The 20062-nt window shown below is 40.6% G+C and overlaps 1 protein-coding gene across 1 annotated transcript in view; it reads right to left on the bottom strand.

Annotated features, from left to right (window-relative positions):
* Positions 1-20062, bottom strand: part of CACNB4 (calcium voltage-gated channel auxiliary subunit beta 4) — an 83103-nt gene that overhangs the window by 48205 nt on the left and 14836 nt on the right. The window contains exons 4-9 of the mRNA XM_070360674.1: positions 18748-18878; positions 17030-17106; positions 15502-15521; positions 15196-15276; positions 13852-13910; positions 1852-1961 (exon numbers count right to left, since the gene is read on the bottom strand). Coding sequence (XP_070216775.1) covers positions 1852-1961; positions 13852-13910; positions 15196-15276; positions 15502-15521; positions 17030-17106; positions 18748-18878 — 478 coding nt within the window. The remainder of the gene's footprint in view (positions 1-1851; positions 1962-13851; positions 13911-15195; positions 15277-15501; positions 15522-17029; positions 17107-18747; positions 18879-20062) is intronic.

Below are 20062 nucleotides of genomic sequence, written 5' to 3' on the forward strand. Positions count from 1 at the left end.
CTATGTTTTTCTCTTTACACTTTTAGTACTTTGCTCATAATTCCATTATTACACAGTATTTTAACCATCACTTCCTTTTTTCTGTTTTCTTACCATGGGTAAGACAGTCTGTCTTAGTCCCATTTGTACTTCCTAAAGTCTGGTGTAATGCATGGCAGTAAAAAGTGTTCACTAAATATTTAATGAAAGAATCTATAAATATGCATTATAACAAGCAGACAAAAGGGCATAAGTGGCTCACAGAGTGGTTATTATAAGATGTTGCCATTAAATTAACTCCAGTGGTTGTGGGTATAAGACTTTAGAGAGTGAAAAGGAAAACCAATGAACTGATATCTACCTTGTTTCTTTCTCACTATTTACACTAATCCCCCTCCACCCACTCCACTGGCTCTGACAATAGGTGACTACATAGATTATACGGGATGACTTCAAAGGGAAGGAACAGTTAAAAGTCAAAGGCACTTTGAGGAGTGAAAAGGAGGGTGGAAGATAGGAGAACAGATGCTTATTTGAGAAATCTTCAATCTAACTTGGCATCCTTGCCACTCATGATATATTACTTTAGTTAGTAATCTGATTCATCATCACCAGCTCTGCCTTCATCATCCTTGAAGGGCAAAATACTGTGCCTTTAAGAGTGTTTCACTCTGTAATGTCGAAGGCTCTAAATAGAGAACTAAAGAAGGAACCACTGATGTTTGGGATCCTGCTCCCACAGACACTGACAACGGTCCCATTTGGTATGTTCAGCATTCTTTCACAAAGCAGACCAGAATGTAAATGCAAAAGAGAGTTACGGGTGGACTGCACCACTCTGGGCCATCACAGAAACCACAAACAGGTTTTTGAGATGAGTATTGTGCTTTTCGGGCAGCCTGGACCCACTTCTGTGGTTGGTGAATCCATCCCCCACAGCCCTGTTCCTGTAGGGCTTGATGGAGCTAACCACATATATTAGTGTTTTTGCTTCTCCATCATGGTGAATCTCATGATGCTTTCTGACTGACTGGTGTACCAGGAAAGACAAGTTTAAACTCCTTAATGTTAATGATAGTTGCTACATCCACTTAAGGATGTGACTATTCTGGGTACCAGCTGGCAGCAGAAACCACACTGAGAACACCATTATCGAGCTTTCTTCCAAGGATCTGAGAAAGGTGGACATCTCATTTGCTTTCAAGTCAGTTGTAATTCAGGTATGACATATGTCATTAGCCTCATTGAGAAGCTTGGGCAAAGCAGGGATGAGTGGCTTCGTTTGCCGAGGTGGTAACAGATGAAGACAGCCTCTTGAGGATTCTTCCCACCAGACTACTAATTAGCTAACTGACTGGAGCTGAGACAGAAAAGGATCAGCTGCACAACTCTGCTCTCTGCTTTTGTAAGACTGGCCTTCTCGTCAGTTAATCAGTGTTTCTCCATTCAGAATGGAGATCAGGGACTTCCCTGGTGGTCCAGTGGTTAAGATTTCACCTGCCAATGCAGGTTACTCAGGTTTGATCCCTGGTCCAGGAAGATCCCACGTGCTTCTGAGAAACAAAGCTGGTAGTTCTCTAAAGCCAGTCACCATAACTACTGAAGCCTGTCCACCTAGAGCCTGTGCTCTGCAACAAGAGAAGCCACCGCATGAGAAGCCCTAGGACCACAACGAAGAGTAGCCCTGCTCACCACAACTAGAGAAAGCCCACAAACAGCAACACAGACCCCGAGCAGCCATACATAAATGAATAAAGAAAAAAATTTTAAAGAATGGCATCAGAGCAAACTGGAAAAGCATTCACAAAGGCGACACGTGTCACCCCAGTCTGAAAGCACAGCTTGGAGAAGTAGCACATTTGAACATCTTACCTAAGCTGGACCGAGTGTTCGAACGTTCAATTATTGCTCTCTTGCTGGGATTATTTAGCACAGACCTCTTAGCAAGAGAAATGTCAGCTGTCACTCTTGTTATTGATATCCTATGAATAGGAACACAGAACAGAACAAACCAGTAAAAATGTGGTGGGGCTCTCCAAGCGATTTATAACCACAGTACTTAATAACCACTTTACATACTATAGTGCAACCACAGTATAATAAAACATTGGCCACAAGTATTTTAAATAGGCTTTGGCTAGCATTAAAATACAAGCAGAGCAGAATGGAGGAAGGTTTTTGGCTATTCAACAACAAAAAAACTCCAGGAAGAATGCAGACTCTTCCTCCACTATTGTCTGTCTTGCGGAATTCTCCTTATAGTGCACACCATACCAAGAGGGAATCAAAACATATGAATAAACTATGTTCTTTCTAGCAAGCAGCAATACAATTTCCCCACAATTCATAGCTGATTTTCTCTTGAACAAGACCTTCAGGAACTGCACAGTGCCTCAGTGCTGCTGGTCAAAGGGGAAAATCCTCTTCATTTTAATCATCAAAGACACTCAACCAATTGGTAGCTGTGTTGCATTCCTGGTGCTCAACAGTTAACTCATGACACATGAAGCATTTTACCACAGGCCCGAAGGAATGCTTCATTTCTAAGAATATGAAAAATATGGTTTCTTTTCTACAGGCACAAGATTATCTAGCATGTTTGCATATTACTTTGAATGCATATGGTGGACAGAAATAAGACACTATTGCTGAGGGCAATGTGAGGATTGTGCCAGGATTTCCCTAAATTAGAAAGTATCCTGCAGTCATGCAAGACAAGAATAAAGCAGAGACATTGCCAATGAATGGAGACAGAAGTCTATCTTGTCTATGTATATGATCTAGCAAATGAGAATCTCTGGAACTTACAACTTTCAAGTTCTTTATTTTAGGCTGGGTTTGCTCAACTTCAAATTATGATCTATCTGCAGAATGCAAAGAATGCCTCTCTAAGCCAGCTACTGCCATCATGGGCCCTTCCTCATGCTTATCTTCAGAGCTTAGAAGATTCCAGAAAACAGACAAGGCCCCTTCCCTTTTATACTCATGCACTCTTTCTCCCCAACTTTCAAGCTCCTCCAGAGGGTGGAGCAAGAAGAGGGTAGAGTTAGCCACAATTGAGTCCTATGTCATCTCACACCTATTTAGGGATATGTCAGCCCTCTCAGGAGATTCCTCACTTGACTTCAGGGACCTGAATCCTTGGGGAGAATTTAAAACAGTCCTCTTTGGTCAGAAATCATTTCTTTAGAGCAACAGGCTGTGCAGAAAAAGTTCTGGTGCCATTTTAAAGCAAAGTACTCTTTGTTGGTGGTGGTGGATATATAAGCTGCAGATGGTGAGGAAGTTTAAAGAATTTTAATTCCTTAGAATTTTTCAGGCCCTAATAAATTATTTGAGGCATCTTCAGACTGTATTCTGTGGAAACCAAGAATTTTGTGAAATATCTCAGGTCACTGAGAACATCGAATGGGGGCCGAGCTGGCCAGCAGGGCCCATCTTTCCCATGCTTAATACCAAATAAGTGCCTCTGCATTTCTGTTGAGGCCTTACCTGTGATTTCATTGTAAGCACTTGTTCAACTGCTAAAAGATACTGGAAAATACTGGTCTGTACAACTTCATTTTATCAAGAAAAAAAGTGAGACATGAGGAGGAAGTTCCATATGGATCCCTAGCGTCTAAGAAGGTCTAAAGCACAGGCTCCCAAGCTCTAGACCAGCACTTAGTCACCAGACTCATAATTCTCTTACAGTTTCAGCTTCCTTCTCTAGCAACCCCAAATCTCCAGATACCAGCCAAACCATCAAGAGCAGATCTGGGCCACACGGAGTGATGGCCACTTTCTAAGTCAGGTTAAAGTCCGTGGAGCCCATATTTGAGTCTCTATTACTCAGCTGGCTGCCGCACTTGAGGCATGAAATCTCATAGGTAGTCGTTGTGGTCAGAGATCATTTTACCTACAGAATAGGATTTGCTTGTTTATTTTTGTGTTTCTGGCGTCTTTGTTTGTTTGCAGTTTTAAGAATGGAGTTGCTGATTAGAAAAATACTATCAAGTTCTAGGGGCAGAATTCAGCCTTCTAGAATATTCATTTTTAGAGGATAGAGGATCCAAAGATTCTGTTCGGCTTAGGTGAAAATCAAATCTAGTTTTATACTAGCCAAGTAGTGACCCTGGTTCCTAAAAGTTGGAGGGATTATCAGCAGATGTGTACTCTTATATTTTCTGGGTTATAACACACTTTTATAAAGCCATTTTCAAATATATATAAAGTTTTTACCAAGAGGCAGAATAATAACACACAAACAAAAAACAGGAAATGAAAACTTCTTCATGTGTTCTGAACACAAAAAAGGTGTGGACAATAAAGATTCTTTTTCTTCTTTTATTGGTCAGTAAAATACCAATTTGTTGTTGGTGGTCGCTAAATTGTGTCTGACTCTTTGTGACCCCATGGACTGCAGCACACCTGGCTTCTCTGTCCTTCACTAATTTGTTAGCTAATTTGTTAATATGTTATTTCTTAATAAAAATACGTATGTAGGAAAGAGCTTAGGAGAAGACAGACACAGCTCCAGAAACCCTCCAATAAGACAAAGCAGGAGTTTCTATTTTCTATGCAAAGATGCTTACTATTATCAAAATCAGACACCAAATCCAAACTTTTTGTTGTTTAAAAGGCTCCCCAGTAAAGTAATTACATTCATTATTAAATGCTACCTAGTTTATATACTTTTTTTTTTACTTAAACTGATACTCTTTCTACTTCTTTTCTTGATATACCTTCATATCTTCTAGTGACTTTTAATACTTCCATGTATCTTTGATATACATCTCTAAAAAGTTCCCTTGGATACTTCTCTGTGACACAGTGTCAGTAATTACTCGTGAGGGATAAAGGATGTTCAGTTCCCCAGCAGACTGGATATATATAAATCTGGTAAATCTGAATCCTAGTTGTTACTTACTTCTGATTTGGAATCCTTCATAATTTCTGCACTCCATCAGTGCTATGAGTTTTAGTTTTCTGTTACTTATTTATGGAAAGACGTTACTCTCAGGTGAGACACATTCATTCGAAAATAATTAGTATTTCCAGGTTGATAATGGAAAGCTAAGGATCCTTTTATACTCTATCCTTACCACATCCAATATGCAACCCTGTTAGTATATTAGTTTAAAAAAAAAAACAAAACTCTTATTCTTCACAAAGGAAAAACATTCCAAAGATCAGAGAGCACACTGTCAGGAGAAGGAAAGGAAGAGAAGGCATTCATGGACCTGGGGAGTCTCTCTGATCTTCCTCTGGCTGGATCTTCCTGCTGGCTTCGTGACCATGGACAAATCATGCCATTTTTTTGAGCATCAGGATGATAGTTCTGCCAGACTATCTCACAAGACAATCACTAGGAACAAATGAGGCAATATCTAAAAGTGTTTTCTTAAATACTCATTCGTAGTTATAGCATGAACTCTCCCATTGCCAGAGTCCATGAAACTTACATATACTTGGAGGGTGGGAGAATAAGGTCAGACATGTTACAATCAAAATCTGTTAATTTAAATATTCATATTTGAATAATTCAAATTATCTCGAGTGCTTGAGTGTCCACGGATGAGTCTGCATTTGAATAGAGAGTAGGAGGAGCTGATAAGAGGGTGCTATTGGTTATGAAACAGAAGGCACTGTATTGTTCTTTTCCATTTGTCGCCTACAAGTTGTTTTCATTCTTCCATGTCTTGGCTGCTTTGTGATAGCATCAGCTGTTGCCATTTCCTTTCATAAATAAATACTATTTCTTTGAGTCTCCCTCAATTATATTTTTAGCCTCCTTTCTTTAAATTCTTCCTAAAACCTTTTTTTAAAGCATGCCTTGGCTAGTAGCTTCAGATCCTATTTGTATGTTCATTTAGGATTTGGGGCCATAATCATGTTGGTTACAAAGTGTCCTATAACTGCTATAGAGCTGATCTGATTCAGCTGTCAAAAAGCCTAAAGTTACAACTTTGTTGGGATTTGAAATGATTAGCATAGGTCAACACATTGCAATTGGTTTGACTGCTTGCTGTTCAGCCTGTGAATGGTAGATTCAACCAGCTGAACAAACCTCATCTGAAAGGATGATCCCTGATGAATGTTTGTGGTGTGAAATGAAGAGAGAAAAGCTCCTTGCCATTGTGCATGCACTGTGCCCCTGCCAGGCTGGTGCATTGTACCAGCTCGTTAGACTCATTCACTTAGTTCATGACCTGTGCATAGGAACTGTCATGGATAGCCACATGTACAGGGGTTCCCTGAGGAAGTATTCAGTATTGTGCTTTTCATTCTTTCTTACATACATTCTAGTTAAGCCTTGAATTTATTAAGCAATGAATCCATCAAGCAATGAATGACAATACAATTGTAAAATAAGTAGCTTTAAACTGATTCAAATCATTTCTAAGGTATCATAAAAGAGTAAGTAAATGATTCTGTAGGAGACACTGTTGATGTTTAATTCAATTTGTTGAATTATTTTTTAACCAAGATCTGAAAAATAGTACTGAAGAAGAAAGACTTTTAGGCAGTTTCTTTTTCTCTTTTGGCTCTTTCTGAAAAAGAAATTATCCTATTTTGTCTAACCTACTGCATTCATAGCCAGTGAAACATGGAGGAGGTTTCCATTAGAACATATTGTTTATGCTGTATTGCTATGCAAAAGCCCGCTGTGTAATTGTTCTCTTGGCTGGTTTCAATTAAAGACTATTTGTTGTTTTTCCTCCTTTTATTAATTGGTGGAACACAATGCAGCAGATTGTCATGGCTCAAAATGTAAGGATATTCCCCACACAGCAGACATGTCAGAGTCACAGTGAAACTACAAGCACATTTCTTTTTCCTAATCAAAGTTTCCATATACACCAGTGAATGTATTATTGTTTTTCTGCTGCAGTGGCCTCTGCTAATTTGAAAGCAAGCCCTCTCTCCTACTCCCACCTTTATTATCTAGCTTTCTCAAACTCTGCCATACATCAGATCTCTCTTGGGCAGAGTCTCTCTACACACATATCTTCTGCTGCTGCTGTATTCCTCCTCACATCTCTTCACCCTCTGCTGTGCCATCAGACACCCTGGATCACTTGGCATTGGAATTTTAGTTCTATTTCTATTAAAATCATCTTCAATAGTGTATGCTTGATGAATCAGGTAACTCAAGCTGATAAATCTCTGCTGTTACAATTAAATGCACTTCCTCTCTCTATGTCTGAAGATTGAGGAAGAACCTCAGATTCTTCATTCTTGAAGTCAGTAATTAAGTCAGTCACTTTCTCTTTGCTAAATTACAATAATTACTTCCTTCTTTTCCATAAGGTCCTACTGTGCAAAACTTTACTAACACTGCTGTTTATACGAATGTTATATGGGGACCAAAACAAACAGAAACTTAGACTGCATGTGGGATGGCATTTGTTCAGCTCAAGAGCTCTTGTGGGGTCACAGGATGAAGCACTGCTCAGAACTTCCTTAAATAAAGGCCCACAGGTTAAAGCCATATGACTCCAAGCACAGCTGAAGGAAGCCTGCTTGACTGAGCCAGGCATATCAACTATTAACAACCCAGGGAGAGCTGCATGAAGGTAAGGGTCATGGCCCCTGTCATCAGAGGCAAGGATCAAAACCAACATTAAGTTAAAAAGCCACAGTTCAGCTGTTTCTTTGCAAGGCCTTTTTTAAGAAGTAGATTCCCGGTACTCAAAAGTTACAAACAGAAGCAGGGTATCCATCTACCTGTTGTTTGACTTAAGAGATTAGAATATAAGGACTTTTTACATTTCCTTCCAACTCCAATAGTCTAGTATTCAGTACTTTTCACTTGTTTTCTTTGAAATTACTTCATTCTCTGTCTATTTTGTTTAAAAAGAGAGAGAGAATAGGATACATCTATGGCTTTCTTATTAAGCCCTTGTGTCCACTAGATAAATATGGCAGACTGCTATTTGTTCAACAAAATCCATTTTGTCTTCCTCCTGGGCACATAGCTAGACTGTAATTCCTAGCCTCCTTTGCAAGAAGGTGTGGCCACATGTCTAAGTTCTAGCCAATGAAATGTGAGAATGATGTGAACTAGAGAAGCTGGTTCACTCCTCTCCCTACAGCTGATTGTAGAGATCAACCCCAGGCCAGCGGTCCCAAATGATGCACAGGACAAACTTTCTTTCCCATCCTTCCCTTCTCCATCCTACCCACCTTCCAGCTGAGGAACACCTGCCTCAGACTGTGCAATGAGCAACAATAAGTTTCCACTGAGTTTGATTCATTATACATTTTGGGCTCTATTTATCAAGGCAATCTAGCCTGTACTCTGACCAGTGCATTCTTTTGGCAAAACATGTTAGCCTTTGCCCTGCTTCATTGTGTACTCCAAGGCCAAATTTGCCTGTTAACTCCAGGTATCTCTTGACTTCCTACGTTTGCATTCCAGTCTCCTATGATGAAAAGGACATCTTTTTTTGGTGTTCGTTCTAGAAGGTCTTGTAGGTCATCATAGAACCATTCAACTTCAGCTTCTTCGGCATTAGTGTTCGGAGCGTAGACTTGGATTATTGTGATATTGAATGCTTTGCCTTGGAAACGAACAGAGATCATTCTGTCATTTTTGAGATTGCACCCAAGTACTGCATTTCAGACTCTTCTGTTGACTATGAGGGCTACTACATTTCTTCTAAGGGATTCTTGTCCACAGTAGTAGATATAATGGTCATCTGAATTAAATTTGCCCATTCCCGTCCATTTTAGTTCACTGATCAATGTTCACTCTTGCCATCTCCTGTTTGACCACTTCCAATTTTCCTTGATTCATGGACCTAACATTCCAGGTTCATTTCTTTACAGCATCGGACTTCACTTTCATCACCAGTTATATCCACAACTGGGCATTGTTTTTGCTTTGGCTCCATCTCTTCATTGTTTCTGGAGTTATTTCTCCACTCTTTTCCAGTAGCATATTGGGCACTTACCAACCTGGGGAGTTCATCTTTCAGTGTCATACTTTTTGCCTTTTCATACTATTCATGGGGTTCTCAAGGCAAAAACACTGAAGTGGTTTGCCATTCCCTTCTCCAGTGGACCACGTTTTGTCAGAACTCTCCATTATGACCCATCTGTCTTGGGTGGCCCTACATGGCATGGCTCATAGTTTCATTGAGTTAGCCAAGGCTGTGATCCATGTGACCAGTGTGGTTAGTTTTCTGTGATTGTGGTTTTCATTCTGTCTGCCCTCTGATGGAGAAGGATAAAAGCCTTATGGAAGCTTCCTGATGGGAGAGACTGACTGTGGGGGAAACTGGGTTTTGTTCTGATGGTCAGGGCCCTGCTCAGTAAACCTTTAATCCACTTTTCTGTTGATGGGTGGGGCTGTGTTACCTCCCTGTTATTTGGTCTGAGGCCAAACTATGGTAGGGGTAATGACCATAATGGCAACCTCCTTCATAGGGACTTATGCACTCACTGTTGTATTCAGTGCCCCTGACCCCACAACAGGCCACTGTCAACCCACGCCTCTGCTGGAGGCTCCTGGACACTCACAGCCAAGTCTGTCTCAGTTTCTTGTGGGGACAAAGCTCCTTTCTCCTGGCTCCTGGTGCACACAAGGTTTGTTTGTGCCCTCCAAGAGTCTGTTTCCCCATTCTTGTGGGAGTTCTGTAATCAAATCCCACTGGCCCCCAAAGTCAAATTCCCTGGGGGTTCTCAGTCTCTTTGCTGGATCCCCAGGTTGGGAAATCTGTCGTGGGTCCTAGAACTTTCTTTCTTAACAGTATGAGAATTTATTTGATATATTGTTCTAAAGTTTGTGGGTCGTCTGCTCAGCAGCTTTATAGTGGGGCTAATGGCAACCTCCTCCAAGAGGGCTTATGCCATACGCTGTGTGTCCCAGGTAGCTACACCCAGAGCCTCTGTTGCTGCGGCAGGCCACTGCTGACCCGTGCCTCCATAGGAGACACTCAGACACTCAAAGGCAGGTCTGGCTCAGTCTTTCTGGGGACTCTGGGTCCTGGTGCACATAAAGTTCTGTTTGAACCCTCTGAGCATCTCTGGCAGGTATGGGGTTTTATTCTAAATGTATTTCACCCCTCCTACCATCTTGTTAGGGCTTCTCCTTTGCCCTTGGATGTGGGGTATCTATTTTGGGGGGGTCTTTTTTGGTGAGACAGATAACAATCTGTCAATGATTGTTCAGCAGTAAGTTGAAATTTTGCAATTCTCACTGGGGAAGATGAGCACATGTCCTTCTATTCCACCATCTCGTTTTCAACAACACAAGAGATGACTCTATACATGGACATCCTCAGATGATCAATACTGAAATCAAATTGATTATATTCTTTGCATCCAAAGATGGAGAAGCTCTATACAGTCAGCAAAAATAAGACAGGGAGCTGACTGTGGCTCAAATCATGAACTCCTTATTGCGAAATTCAGGCTTAAATTGAAGAAAGTAGGGAAAACCACTAGACTGCTAAATCAAATCCCTTATAATTATATAGTGGAAGTGACAAATAGATTCAAGGGATTAGATCTGATAGACAGAGTGCCTGAAGAACTATGGATGGAGGTTCGTGACATTGTAGGAGGTGATGATCAAGACCATCCCCAAGAAAAAGAAATGCAAAAAGGCAAAATGGTTGTCTGAGGAGGGCTTACAGAGCTGAGAAAAGAAGAGAAGCAAAAGGCAAAAAAGAGAAGGAAAGTATATCCACTTGAATGCATAGTTCCAAAAAATAGCAAAGACAGATAAGAAAACCTTCCTCAGTGATCAATGCAAAGAGATAAAGGAAAACAATAGATGGGAAAGACTAGAAATCTCTTCAAGAAAGTCAGAGATACCAAGGTAATATTTCATGCAAAGATGGGCACAATAAAGGACAGAAATGGTATGGGCCTAACAGAAGCATAAGATATTAAGAAGAGGTGGCTAGAATACAGAAAGAACTATACAAAAAAGATCTCCATGATCCAGATAACCACAAAGGTGTGATCACTCACCTAGAGTCAGACATCCTGGAATGCGAAGTCAAGTGGGCCTTAGGAAGCATCACTACGAACAAAGCTAGTGGAGATGATGGGATTCCAGCTGAGCTATTAAAAATCGTAAAAGATGATGCTGTGAAAGTCCTGCACTCAAAATGCTAGCAAATTTGGAAAACTCAACAGTGGCCACAGGATTAGAAAAGGTCAGTTTTCATTCCAATCCAAAAGAAAGGCAATGCCAAAGAATGCTCAAACTACCAAACAATTGCACTCATCTCACACACTAGCAAAGTAATTCTCAAAATTCTCCAAGTGAGGCTTCAACAGTATGTGAACCAAGAACTTCCAGATTTTGAAGCTGGATTTAGAAAAGGCAGAGGAACCAGAGATCAAATTGCCAACATCCGTTGGATCATTGAAAAAAGCAAAAGAGTTTCAGAAAAACATCTATGTCTGCTTTACTGACTACACTAAAGTCTTTGACTGTGTGGATCACAATAAACTGTGGAAGATTCTGAAAGAGATGGGAATACCAGACCACCTGACCTGAGAAATCTGTCTCCTGAGAAATCTGTATGCAAGTCAAGAAGCAACAGTTAGGACCAGACATGGAACAATGGACTGGTTGAAAATTGGGAAATGAATATGTCAAGGCTGTATATTGTCACCTTGCTTATTTAATTTATATGCACAGTACATCATGAGAAATGCTGGGCTGGATGAAGCACAAGCTGGAATTAAGATTGCTGGGAGAAATATCAATAACCTCAGATAGGCAGATGACACCATTCTTATGGCAGAAAGTAAAAGGGATCTAAAGAGCCTCCTGATGAAAGTGAAAGAGGAGAGTGAAAAAGTTGGCTTAAAACTCAACATTCAGAAAACTAAGATCATGGCATCTGGTTCCATCATTTCATGGCATATAGATGGGGAAACAGTGGAAACAGTAACAAGCTTTATTTTCTTGAGCTCTAAAATCACTGCAGATGGTGACTGAAGCATGAAATTAAAAGACACTTGCTCCTTGGAAGAAAAGCTATGACCAACCTAGACAGCACATTAAAAAGCAGAGACATTACTTTGCCAGCAAAGGTCTGTCTAGTCAAAGCTATGGTTTTTCCAGTAGTCATGAATGACTGTGAGAGTCCAACCATAAAGAAGGCTGAGCACCGAAGAACTAATGCTTTGAACTGTGGTGTTGGAGAAGACTCTTGAGAGTCCCTTGGACAGCAAGGAGATCCAGCCAGGCAATCCTAAAGGAAATCAGTCCTGAATATTCATTGGAAGGACTGATGCTGAAGATGAAGCTCCAATACTTTGGCCACCTAATGCAAAAAACTGACTAATTGGAAAAGACCATGATGCTAAGAAAGATTGAAGGTAGGAGGTGAAGGGGATGACAGAGGATGAGATGGTTGGATGGCATCACCAACTCAATGGACATGAGTTTGAGCAAGACCTGCGAGTTGGTAATGGACAGGGAAGCCTGGCATGCTGCAGTCCATGGGCTTGCAAAGAGTCGGACCCAAGTGAGCAACTGAACTGAAACTGAAGTCTGTACTGAGGTACTTAGCAATTCACATAATGGCACTGAAGCTTTCTGCTTTCTTGAACTAAAACATCAACTATTGGAACTAACATCCCAGCTTATTTTCTTTCTATTATATATAGTCCCAGAAACTAACAAATACTTTAAACACAATTACCCAGAAGGTTTTTCTTTTAAACAAATATATACAATTTGTACTTAAATCAGTATCATGTTTGCTTTTTTCCTTAAAATATCATATTTTTTAAAACCCATGTGGAAATTTTAAAAAATATCTTTAAATACTTAAAAATTTAGTAAGCTGGATGCATTTATCCAAACTTATCCATCAGCGCTAAGTTTTCTTCATTTCTAATAAATCTTCAGGTATTGATTTCATGTGGTTATTTTTACACGGAATACATTCTGCATTGTGAAAGAGCTTAGTTCTTAGTATTGAGTCAGTGTGGACTTTTTAACATTTCTCTGCAAAATACAGAAGCTCCTTCCAGATATTTTTCACAAAACTGAAATGATAAAATTTTCTATTGGTTAAAGACTGTGCCATGTTGATATGGGTCATAGTGGGATAAGATACATAGAAAAGAAAACAATAAAATAGCAAGGTAATTTCTAGTAAAACAAACCCAGAACTGAATATTCAAAGAATTACTATTCCCTTCAAAATAGTCACTTTGGGAAGCTTATGATGAAAACAGGATTCCTTGGTGGCTCAGTCAGTAAAGAATCTGCCTGCAATGCGAACCCAGGTTCGATCCCTGGGTCAGGAAGATGCCCTGGAGAAGGAAATGGTAACCCACTCCAGTATTCTTGCCTGGAAAATACTATGGACGGAGGAGCCTGGCGAGCTGCAGTCCATGGGATTGCAAGAGTAGAACACAACTTAGCAATTAAACCACCTCCACCATGATGGAAACATTTCTTGCGCTCTTCTTTTAAGGAAATTTAGTACTTTATATCTTCATATGATACACAGGCATATATGCATGCACACACACAGTTCCCAAATGATTCTACCCAACGTGACCAGCGATGCACCATATTGTCAGAAACATTCTATATTTTTCATCATTTTCTCATAAACATGTTTGGTATGAATTCAATTACAAGTGAGAAAATAAAGACTAACGCATACATGTAAATAAAACAAATGGATTATTTTCCTTATCAAGGTCCTTTTACTTTAAGAGATTCAATGCTATACATCCTAACTTCATATTTTCAGAGCACTTTCATTGTGTTCTCCCTTGAACACTGACTTAACTTTTAATTAGAGAACATCTGCAATCGCAGGAGACATAGACCTACAAATCAATTTATCATTCACGGTGGTTAAAGGAAAATAAAAATGGAAAAGCATCTGTATGTCTCACCTCCCATCAAACCTGTGCTTCAGGAAATCAAAGAGGGCTTTCTGCATCATGTCTGTGACCTTTGCAGAGGTGAGAGAAAAAGAATGAGGCAAACAACAGCAGAGAGAGAGAGATCAAGAGTGAGAGAGCTGCAAAGAAGGGTGCTCCAACCAAAGACCTTATCACAGCTATTTGTCTGCTGGGGGCAGGACAGGGCAAACTACCATGAATGGAGTTTTTCACACTTAACCTACTTGCGCTTACTCAGTTTCCCCCATTTGTTCTCCTCCAGGGTGCTGAGGGGTGAACCAGCGGTGTTCACTAGACCCAAGACAGACCCTCATCTCTTTTTTAGGGGTTGAATGGCCACCAGGAGACCAGGATAAGCTGGCTCTGTGCACAGGTACGGCCTGTCCATGCCATACCTGAGTGGTGCCTGCCTGTAGTGAGGAGCAACTAGAGCTCCTTGGGCCAGCCCCAGGCCCGGCCTCCTGCTAGTCCGAGCAAGTTGGTGGACACATTCTCCACATCCAGGGCTGGACTTCTGTAGACCCCTCTCTGCTCTTCCTCAGACAGTCCCCATTGAGAGGGGGAGGGGAGGGGAGGGAGTGAAAGGGGAAGTGGGAGAAGGAGATGGGATTCTTAAACCTGCGTCAAAGAGATTGATTAATTCAGTCAACAAATGTGCACTGAAAGCTGACTATGTGCCAGATTTGTGCTGATTCAGTGGGAAGGGTGCCATGGAGGTGGCCCACCTTCAGATAATGTCCTACCCATTTATTCTTATCCATGCTGGCATAAAGTCAAAATGGCAACATCTGAAATGCAGTACATCTAAGTGCTCTCTTCTTCCTTACATTGCTTAGTTCATCTCTGAAGGAGTTCAATGATATTTTTAATGGAGTTTTTTCCCTTTTTTACATCCTTTAAAATAAAGAAGCAGGGAAATGTTTGGTGGAATATGCCATCGTCTTGAGCACCCAGCAAAGCGAGACTGGTTGGTGCTCTGAGGTGAGGTTTGCTGGCAGTTTGCTTTTATGTTCCCTTGTGCCATTCATTTGCTATTTTTTCTAACAGCAACAGGAACCGTTGAGACAGATAAAATCCTTTTCTTTGACTTGAAAGCAGAGCAAACCTTTGACCAGAACTTCCCATTATAACTATTTTGAGGGAGCTATTTCTAAACACTGTAATACATGAAAGATGAGAAGAGGGCCAGAGAGGGAGGAAATAGCAAAGGGCCACGTGAACCCCACAAAGTACCTCCTGTCTTCACAAGCTGAGGGCCCTAGTGGAGGAAGCTCCCAGTGGTTGTCTCCTAGATTCTTGATCAAGAACTAATGGGTAACAGACTGATATCGGTACCTCATAACCCTTCAGCGATGGCCCCACCAGCACCACCGGACGCATGGATGGCACCACGTCGTAGGGGGGGATGTGCTCCGTCTGAAAGAGACGATTGGACACACATAACAAGGTGTGAGGGTCAGCAGCCCTCCTCCACAGCCACAACATTCACAATCCTCCGGCCAAATGAGAAATGATAACCACGGGTCCCACCAAGGAGACGCCTCCCTCATTTTATAGCCATTTGGGTCACTGAAATGGAGCATTACAAGCAGTTATGGATAGAAACCTTCACAGGAGATTTAAAAAGGAAACATGACTTACCACTTTTTGCTTCTGTTTTGCTAAAAGACAACAATGAGAGCCATATCAAAACATGTAATCTCTGTCATTGTCAGCACACGATTGTAGAAAATGGAAGAATATGCCAATTTGTCCCTGTCATTCTCATCATTTCCCAATCACCCACTCCGCAGAGTACTACTCTACTATTTCATTCTGGTTGGGCCAATTGGGAAGACAAATGCAAAAACAGACAATTTCCTTCCTGAACAAATGACCTCATACCCTGATTTCACAATGGGTGGGGGGCTAGATTTCATAACATTGGCTGGGCCAGCCACAGGCCATGGGTTGTTCCCGTGCTGGACACAGCAAGTGGCGTGGCTGAGAGCAACTTGGACAAATCAAATTTGATAAAAAGGGACTTAGAACAATAATTTGTATAATAATGACCATCACTGCACTCACTAGTTATTTTTGGATGTGTAATTTTGGTAAACTGGCAGAAGAATTTGCAGTTCTTTTTGTGTTCTTAAGGCTTTCTGCTCACTTTCCAGAATACTGACATATTTTTCCTAGTGCACTGCTTTTAATTTCAAGTAAGTTTATAATCAGTTGTCCCTGTTCTTTCTTGTGTGTAATAGTGAACAGCTGCAATGACTTAAATGTTCAGCAAATGGGGATGAGGCAAAATATACTCAATATCTCTGGCTTTGTGGCCACCCATGCAGTCCTGTCCATTTGCAGACAACCTAAAGAACAAGACTTTGGTTCAGAGCCCTGGAGATCAGGGTTCACATACAAGGACTCTGATACTCAGATCTGCTCTGGAACCAACCCAGTTTCCTGCAGTTATGGTATGCCAGGATAGACATTGGATCTGTCATTCTGAATTGATGACCCCAGATACATTAATGCAGCATCCGTTCTGGGGCAGAATGAAATGAGCCAGGGAACGTGGTGGAAGAAAAATTCTTGCTTGAACACCTCCACAATTTCTAAATGTACAACAACTTCTGACTGGGCCATCACTGTCCCTTCATAACCATTAAATTCAGGACTCAGTTGTCTGCTTTTCAAACAGAAATGAGCCCCTTTGGGCCAAACCTCATTCTCTGCTTCAACCCTCCCCACCTCCACAGCTCAGGTTGTACCAACCCACCCTGAAGTTTTACATGAAGACTGGAACTTGGCATTTTCTTTAGAATGCTTTTAAAACTCATATAATTGGCCCTCACCATCTTAAAGTGTGCTGGGTTCTCGGGTGGAATAGTGAACTTGCTTCTGAATGATTTATACAATAGAGGGCAAATAAGATTGTACAAAATCATGAGCCATATCAAAACATGTAATCTCTGTCATTGTTACAATGATCTGAATTTCTAGTAACACAAGTACCCTTTAAATCAAATTAAATTACTAGAGAAAAGCAAATAAGCAATGAAATAGTAAGCATAAAAATCTTTAAATTGCTTCCAAATTAGTAAAAAAATATTTGCATGTATTTTCAAAGATTAAGAAAGAAATACATTCCATTAAAAAAAAAAAAAAGGCTAACTAAACCCCTCACCTGTTGATGTGGGAGTTGCTCGAAATGTCCCTGATACCATTTCTCCGAGACTTGAAGAAGAATTTCCACTAGATTTCCTAAGATACAGAAAAGGAACTTAGGACTCATTCCCCAGATTCCTTGAAAATAGAACTTGAGAGTACAAAGCTTTCTTTGGCCTTAATCCTACTAAATAATTCAAAACACACCAAGTCCTGCTCTTAGAGTAGAGCTTCAAGGATCTGCCCAAATGTTTTCTTTGACCTCCTTTCTCAGAGAAAGTGGGAAACTAACTAAGATCTGGAAATACTTTGTGAAAGTCTCTTTCCTAATTATTCAATGCAGAAATGAGGCCAATGAATCACTAAGAGGGGTGTTCTTGTGAACCGTCTGCTTAACCAACACTGACCACCAATGCACTGGCTGGATGTCAAACACAGCTCAGAATGAGCAGAAGCGTATTCACTGTTACAGGAACTAAGGATACAACAGTGAGGGGAAACAGAATTCCTTCCCTTATACAGACAAATTCTAGTGGTATCAGTTTCAGTCAGATGAATAGGTAAAAATGTAGTATGTTTGATAGTAAGTGCAATAAAGAAAACTGAGATGGGAGAGAGACAAGCAAGGGGAGAGAAACGGATTCAACTTTAGATATGGTGGCAGGAACTGGATCATTGAAAAGATGATATTTAACACAGATCTGAAGCAGATGAAGGAGTGATTCAGTGGAAAAGTGAAGGAAAGGGTCTGGTAAGAAAAAAAGAGCAATTGCAAAGGAAGATAGGCTTTCACATGGAGCAGCAAGAGAGACAAAAAGTCTAGAGAAGTAATAAGAGGGATGAATCATTAATAACATCACAGGCATGTTATATTCTAACAAAGGTCGATAATTAAAAGTGGGGCTCACACTGTACTGTTGTGATCTCCTATCACTGTTTAAGAACTTCCCATTATGACAAAGGCAAAAGGGCTCCTGAAGAACAGAGGCATTTTTGAAACAGAAAAGGATCTAATAGAAAAAGGAGGTTGAGAGTTAAGAGAAAGAACTCATTCTATTTTAGGACTTTCAAAAAACAGTAACACATAGCAAATCAGTGCTTCAGTGTAGGCTCACAATACATGCAGGCTTAATATGATGTTGATTTGTCCTCTCAGGCTTTGCTTGTATCCCTGGGCGTTTAAACACCTGCACTCTGATCTTTGTGGATACTTCATTGTTCACTAGAGGTTAATTCATCTGAAGCTGGACAGAGTCTTCCCTTTATTACCAAGCAGTGGCCACAGAAAACCCTGGAGAAGCTGCTACTAGTCCTGGGATGGTATTGCATGTACTACGGCATTCTGTACTCACTTGAAAGAGCTTCTTTGAAAGATAACCAAGAAGAGCTACGATGCCAGGTCAGACCAGGCCCCCACTTACAGTACTGTAAAAGGATGCCCTATACAACTCTCACAGAGGGAAGCTCAGGTTCCCAAGAGGGTTTGTTGAGGTCACAGAAAACAGTCTCCACTGTGGAATTCATGCTGATTTCAGGAGTGCCCGGCTTCGTTCAGTACACAACAGGGGGCATGAACTACCTGAAACCCCCTTGTGTCAATTTCAGAAACGCCTTGCACATAGAAAAATAGCTTTTACTTCAAAAGCATACGAGTTTAACTTAATAAGGAAACTTGAAAACATCGCCTAATTTCCCTGCTCCCTGCAAACAAAATGTGGAGAAAAGAAGGAGCCTCACCCTCCGTGAAAACGGCCCCTTTTCTGTTCCTGCTGAATCCGTATGTTCTCCAATCTCAGCGGACTTGGGATGAAGCCAATCTCACAGCCTTCTTTCACCAGCCTTCCTATCCACCAATCATTGTTATATTTCTGGAACACAGAAACAACGATGCTATCAATTCACTTATCTTCACATTTATTCATTTCAGGGGGCCAAAAGAGGAGGCACTATGTTATATAACATTATACTGTACCATGTTATATATACAAACACTATTTATAGTATATTATACCATATTATATATATCTGGGGGGTGGTGTCCAAAGAATAAAGCAAGCTTTCTAGTCCAAAAGCCAAGATAATTAATACTTGAGGGTCTGCAGGCCATATGGACTCTGATGCAACCACTGTAACCTTCTGCTGTAGTGTGGAAGCAGCCACAGACAGTATGTAAACATGTAAGCATGGCTGTGCTTCAAGAAACCTTTTCTTTCTGAAAGACAGCAGGCTGGGTTTCAGCCCATGGGACACCATTTGCTAATCCCTGGGCTAAAGTCAGGTCTTAACGTTCCGATTCCTTTGGTCCTTGTCAAGAAGCTCTTGCCACATCTTCAGGAATAGATTTTATAAGGATAAAAATGCACCACTGTAATTAGAACTCTGGAAGACAAGACAGACAAGTCTAAGATGAAATACACTGAACAGTCTGTTATTTATCAAAAGCTTTGAGGTAAAAATTCCACCGTAGTATCTGTATTTTACTCTCTCTGGGGAAAAACAATATAATCTTCCAAATACAGATTTGCAAATCAAGGTCCATCTTATTACCTGAAGAAAAATAAGCCTACTCTCACAAAGACTAAGCATATTTTACATAAGTGGAATTTTTGAAGTAATCTCCAAGTGACCTGAAATCCAATAGGAATGAAGGAATTTCCATTTAAATAAAGTTCCAAGACATGTAACTTTGGAAAACAAACCCACACAAAGGCTTCAGTCAATATGGGGTGAACATGGTCCTATTTGATGGGCCAGCACAACTGCATTTGTAATGACAGATTTGCTGAGTTTGCTGACTTTTAAAAAAAATGCACAATATGACAGCTGCAAGTTAAGTTTTATTTGGGGGCAAAATGAGGACTATAGCCCAGGAGACAGCATTTCAGATAGTTCTGAGAAACTGCTCCTAGAGGCAGTGGAGTAAGGTCAGAAAGAATACATTCAATCAAGCACAAACAGAAGCTTTCTGCTAGTCATAAGGAGCAGTCATCATTAAGAAGGAATTTAGTGCTTTTCTAAATATGAGGAGATATAAGAATGGGGCTCATAAAAT

This window comes from Bos mutus, chromosome 2 (genome assembly GCF_027580195.1).
Source record: "Bos mutus isolate GX-2022 chromosome 2, NWIPB_WYAK_1.1, whole genome shotgun sequence".
Taxonomy (NCBI): Eukaryota; Metazoa; Chordata; class Mammalia; order Artiodactyla; family Bovidae; genus Bos; species Bos mutus.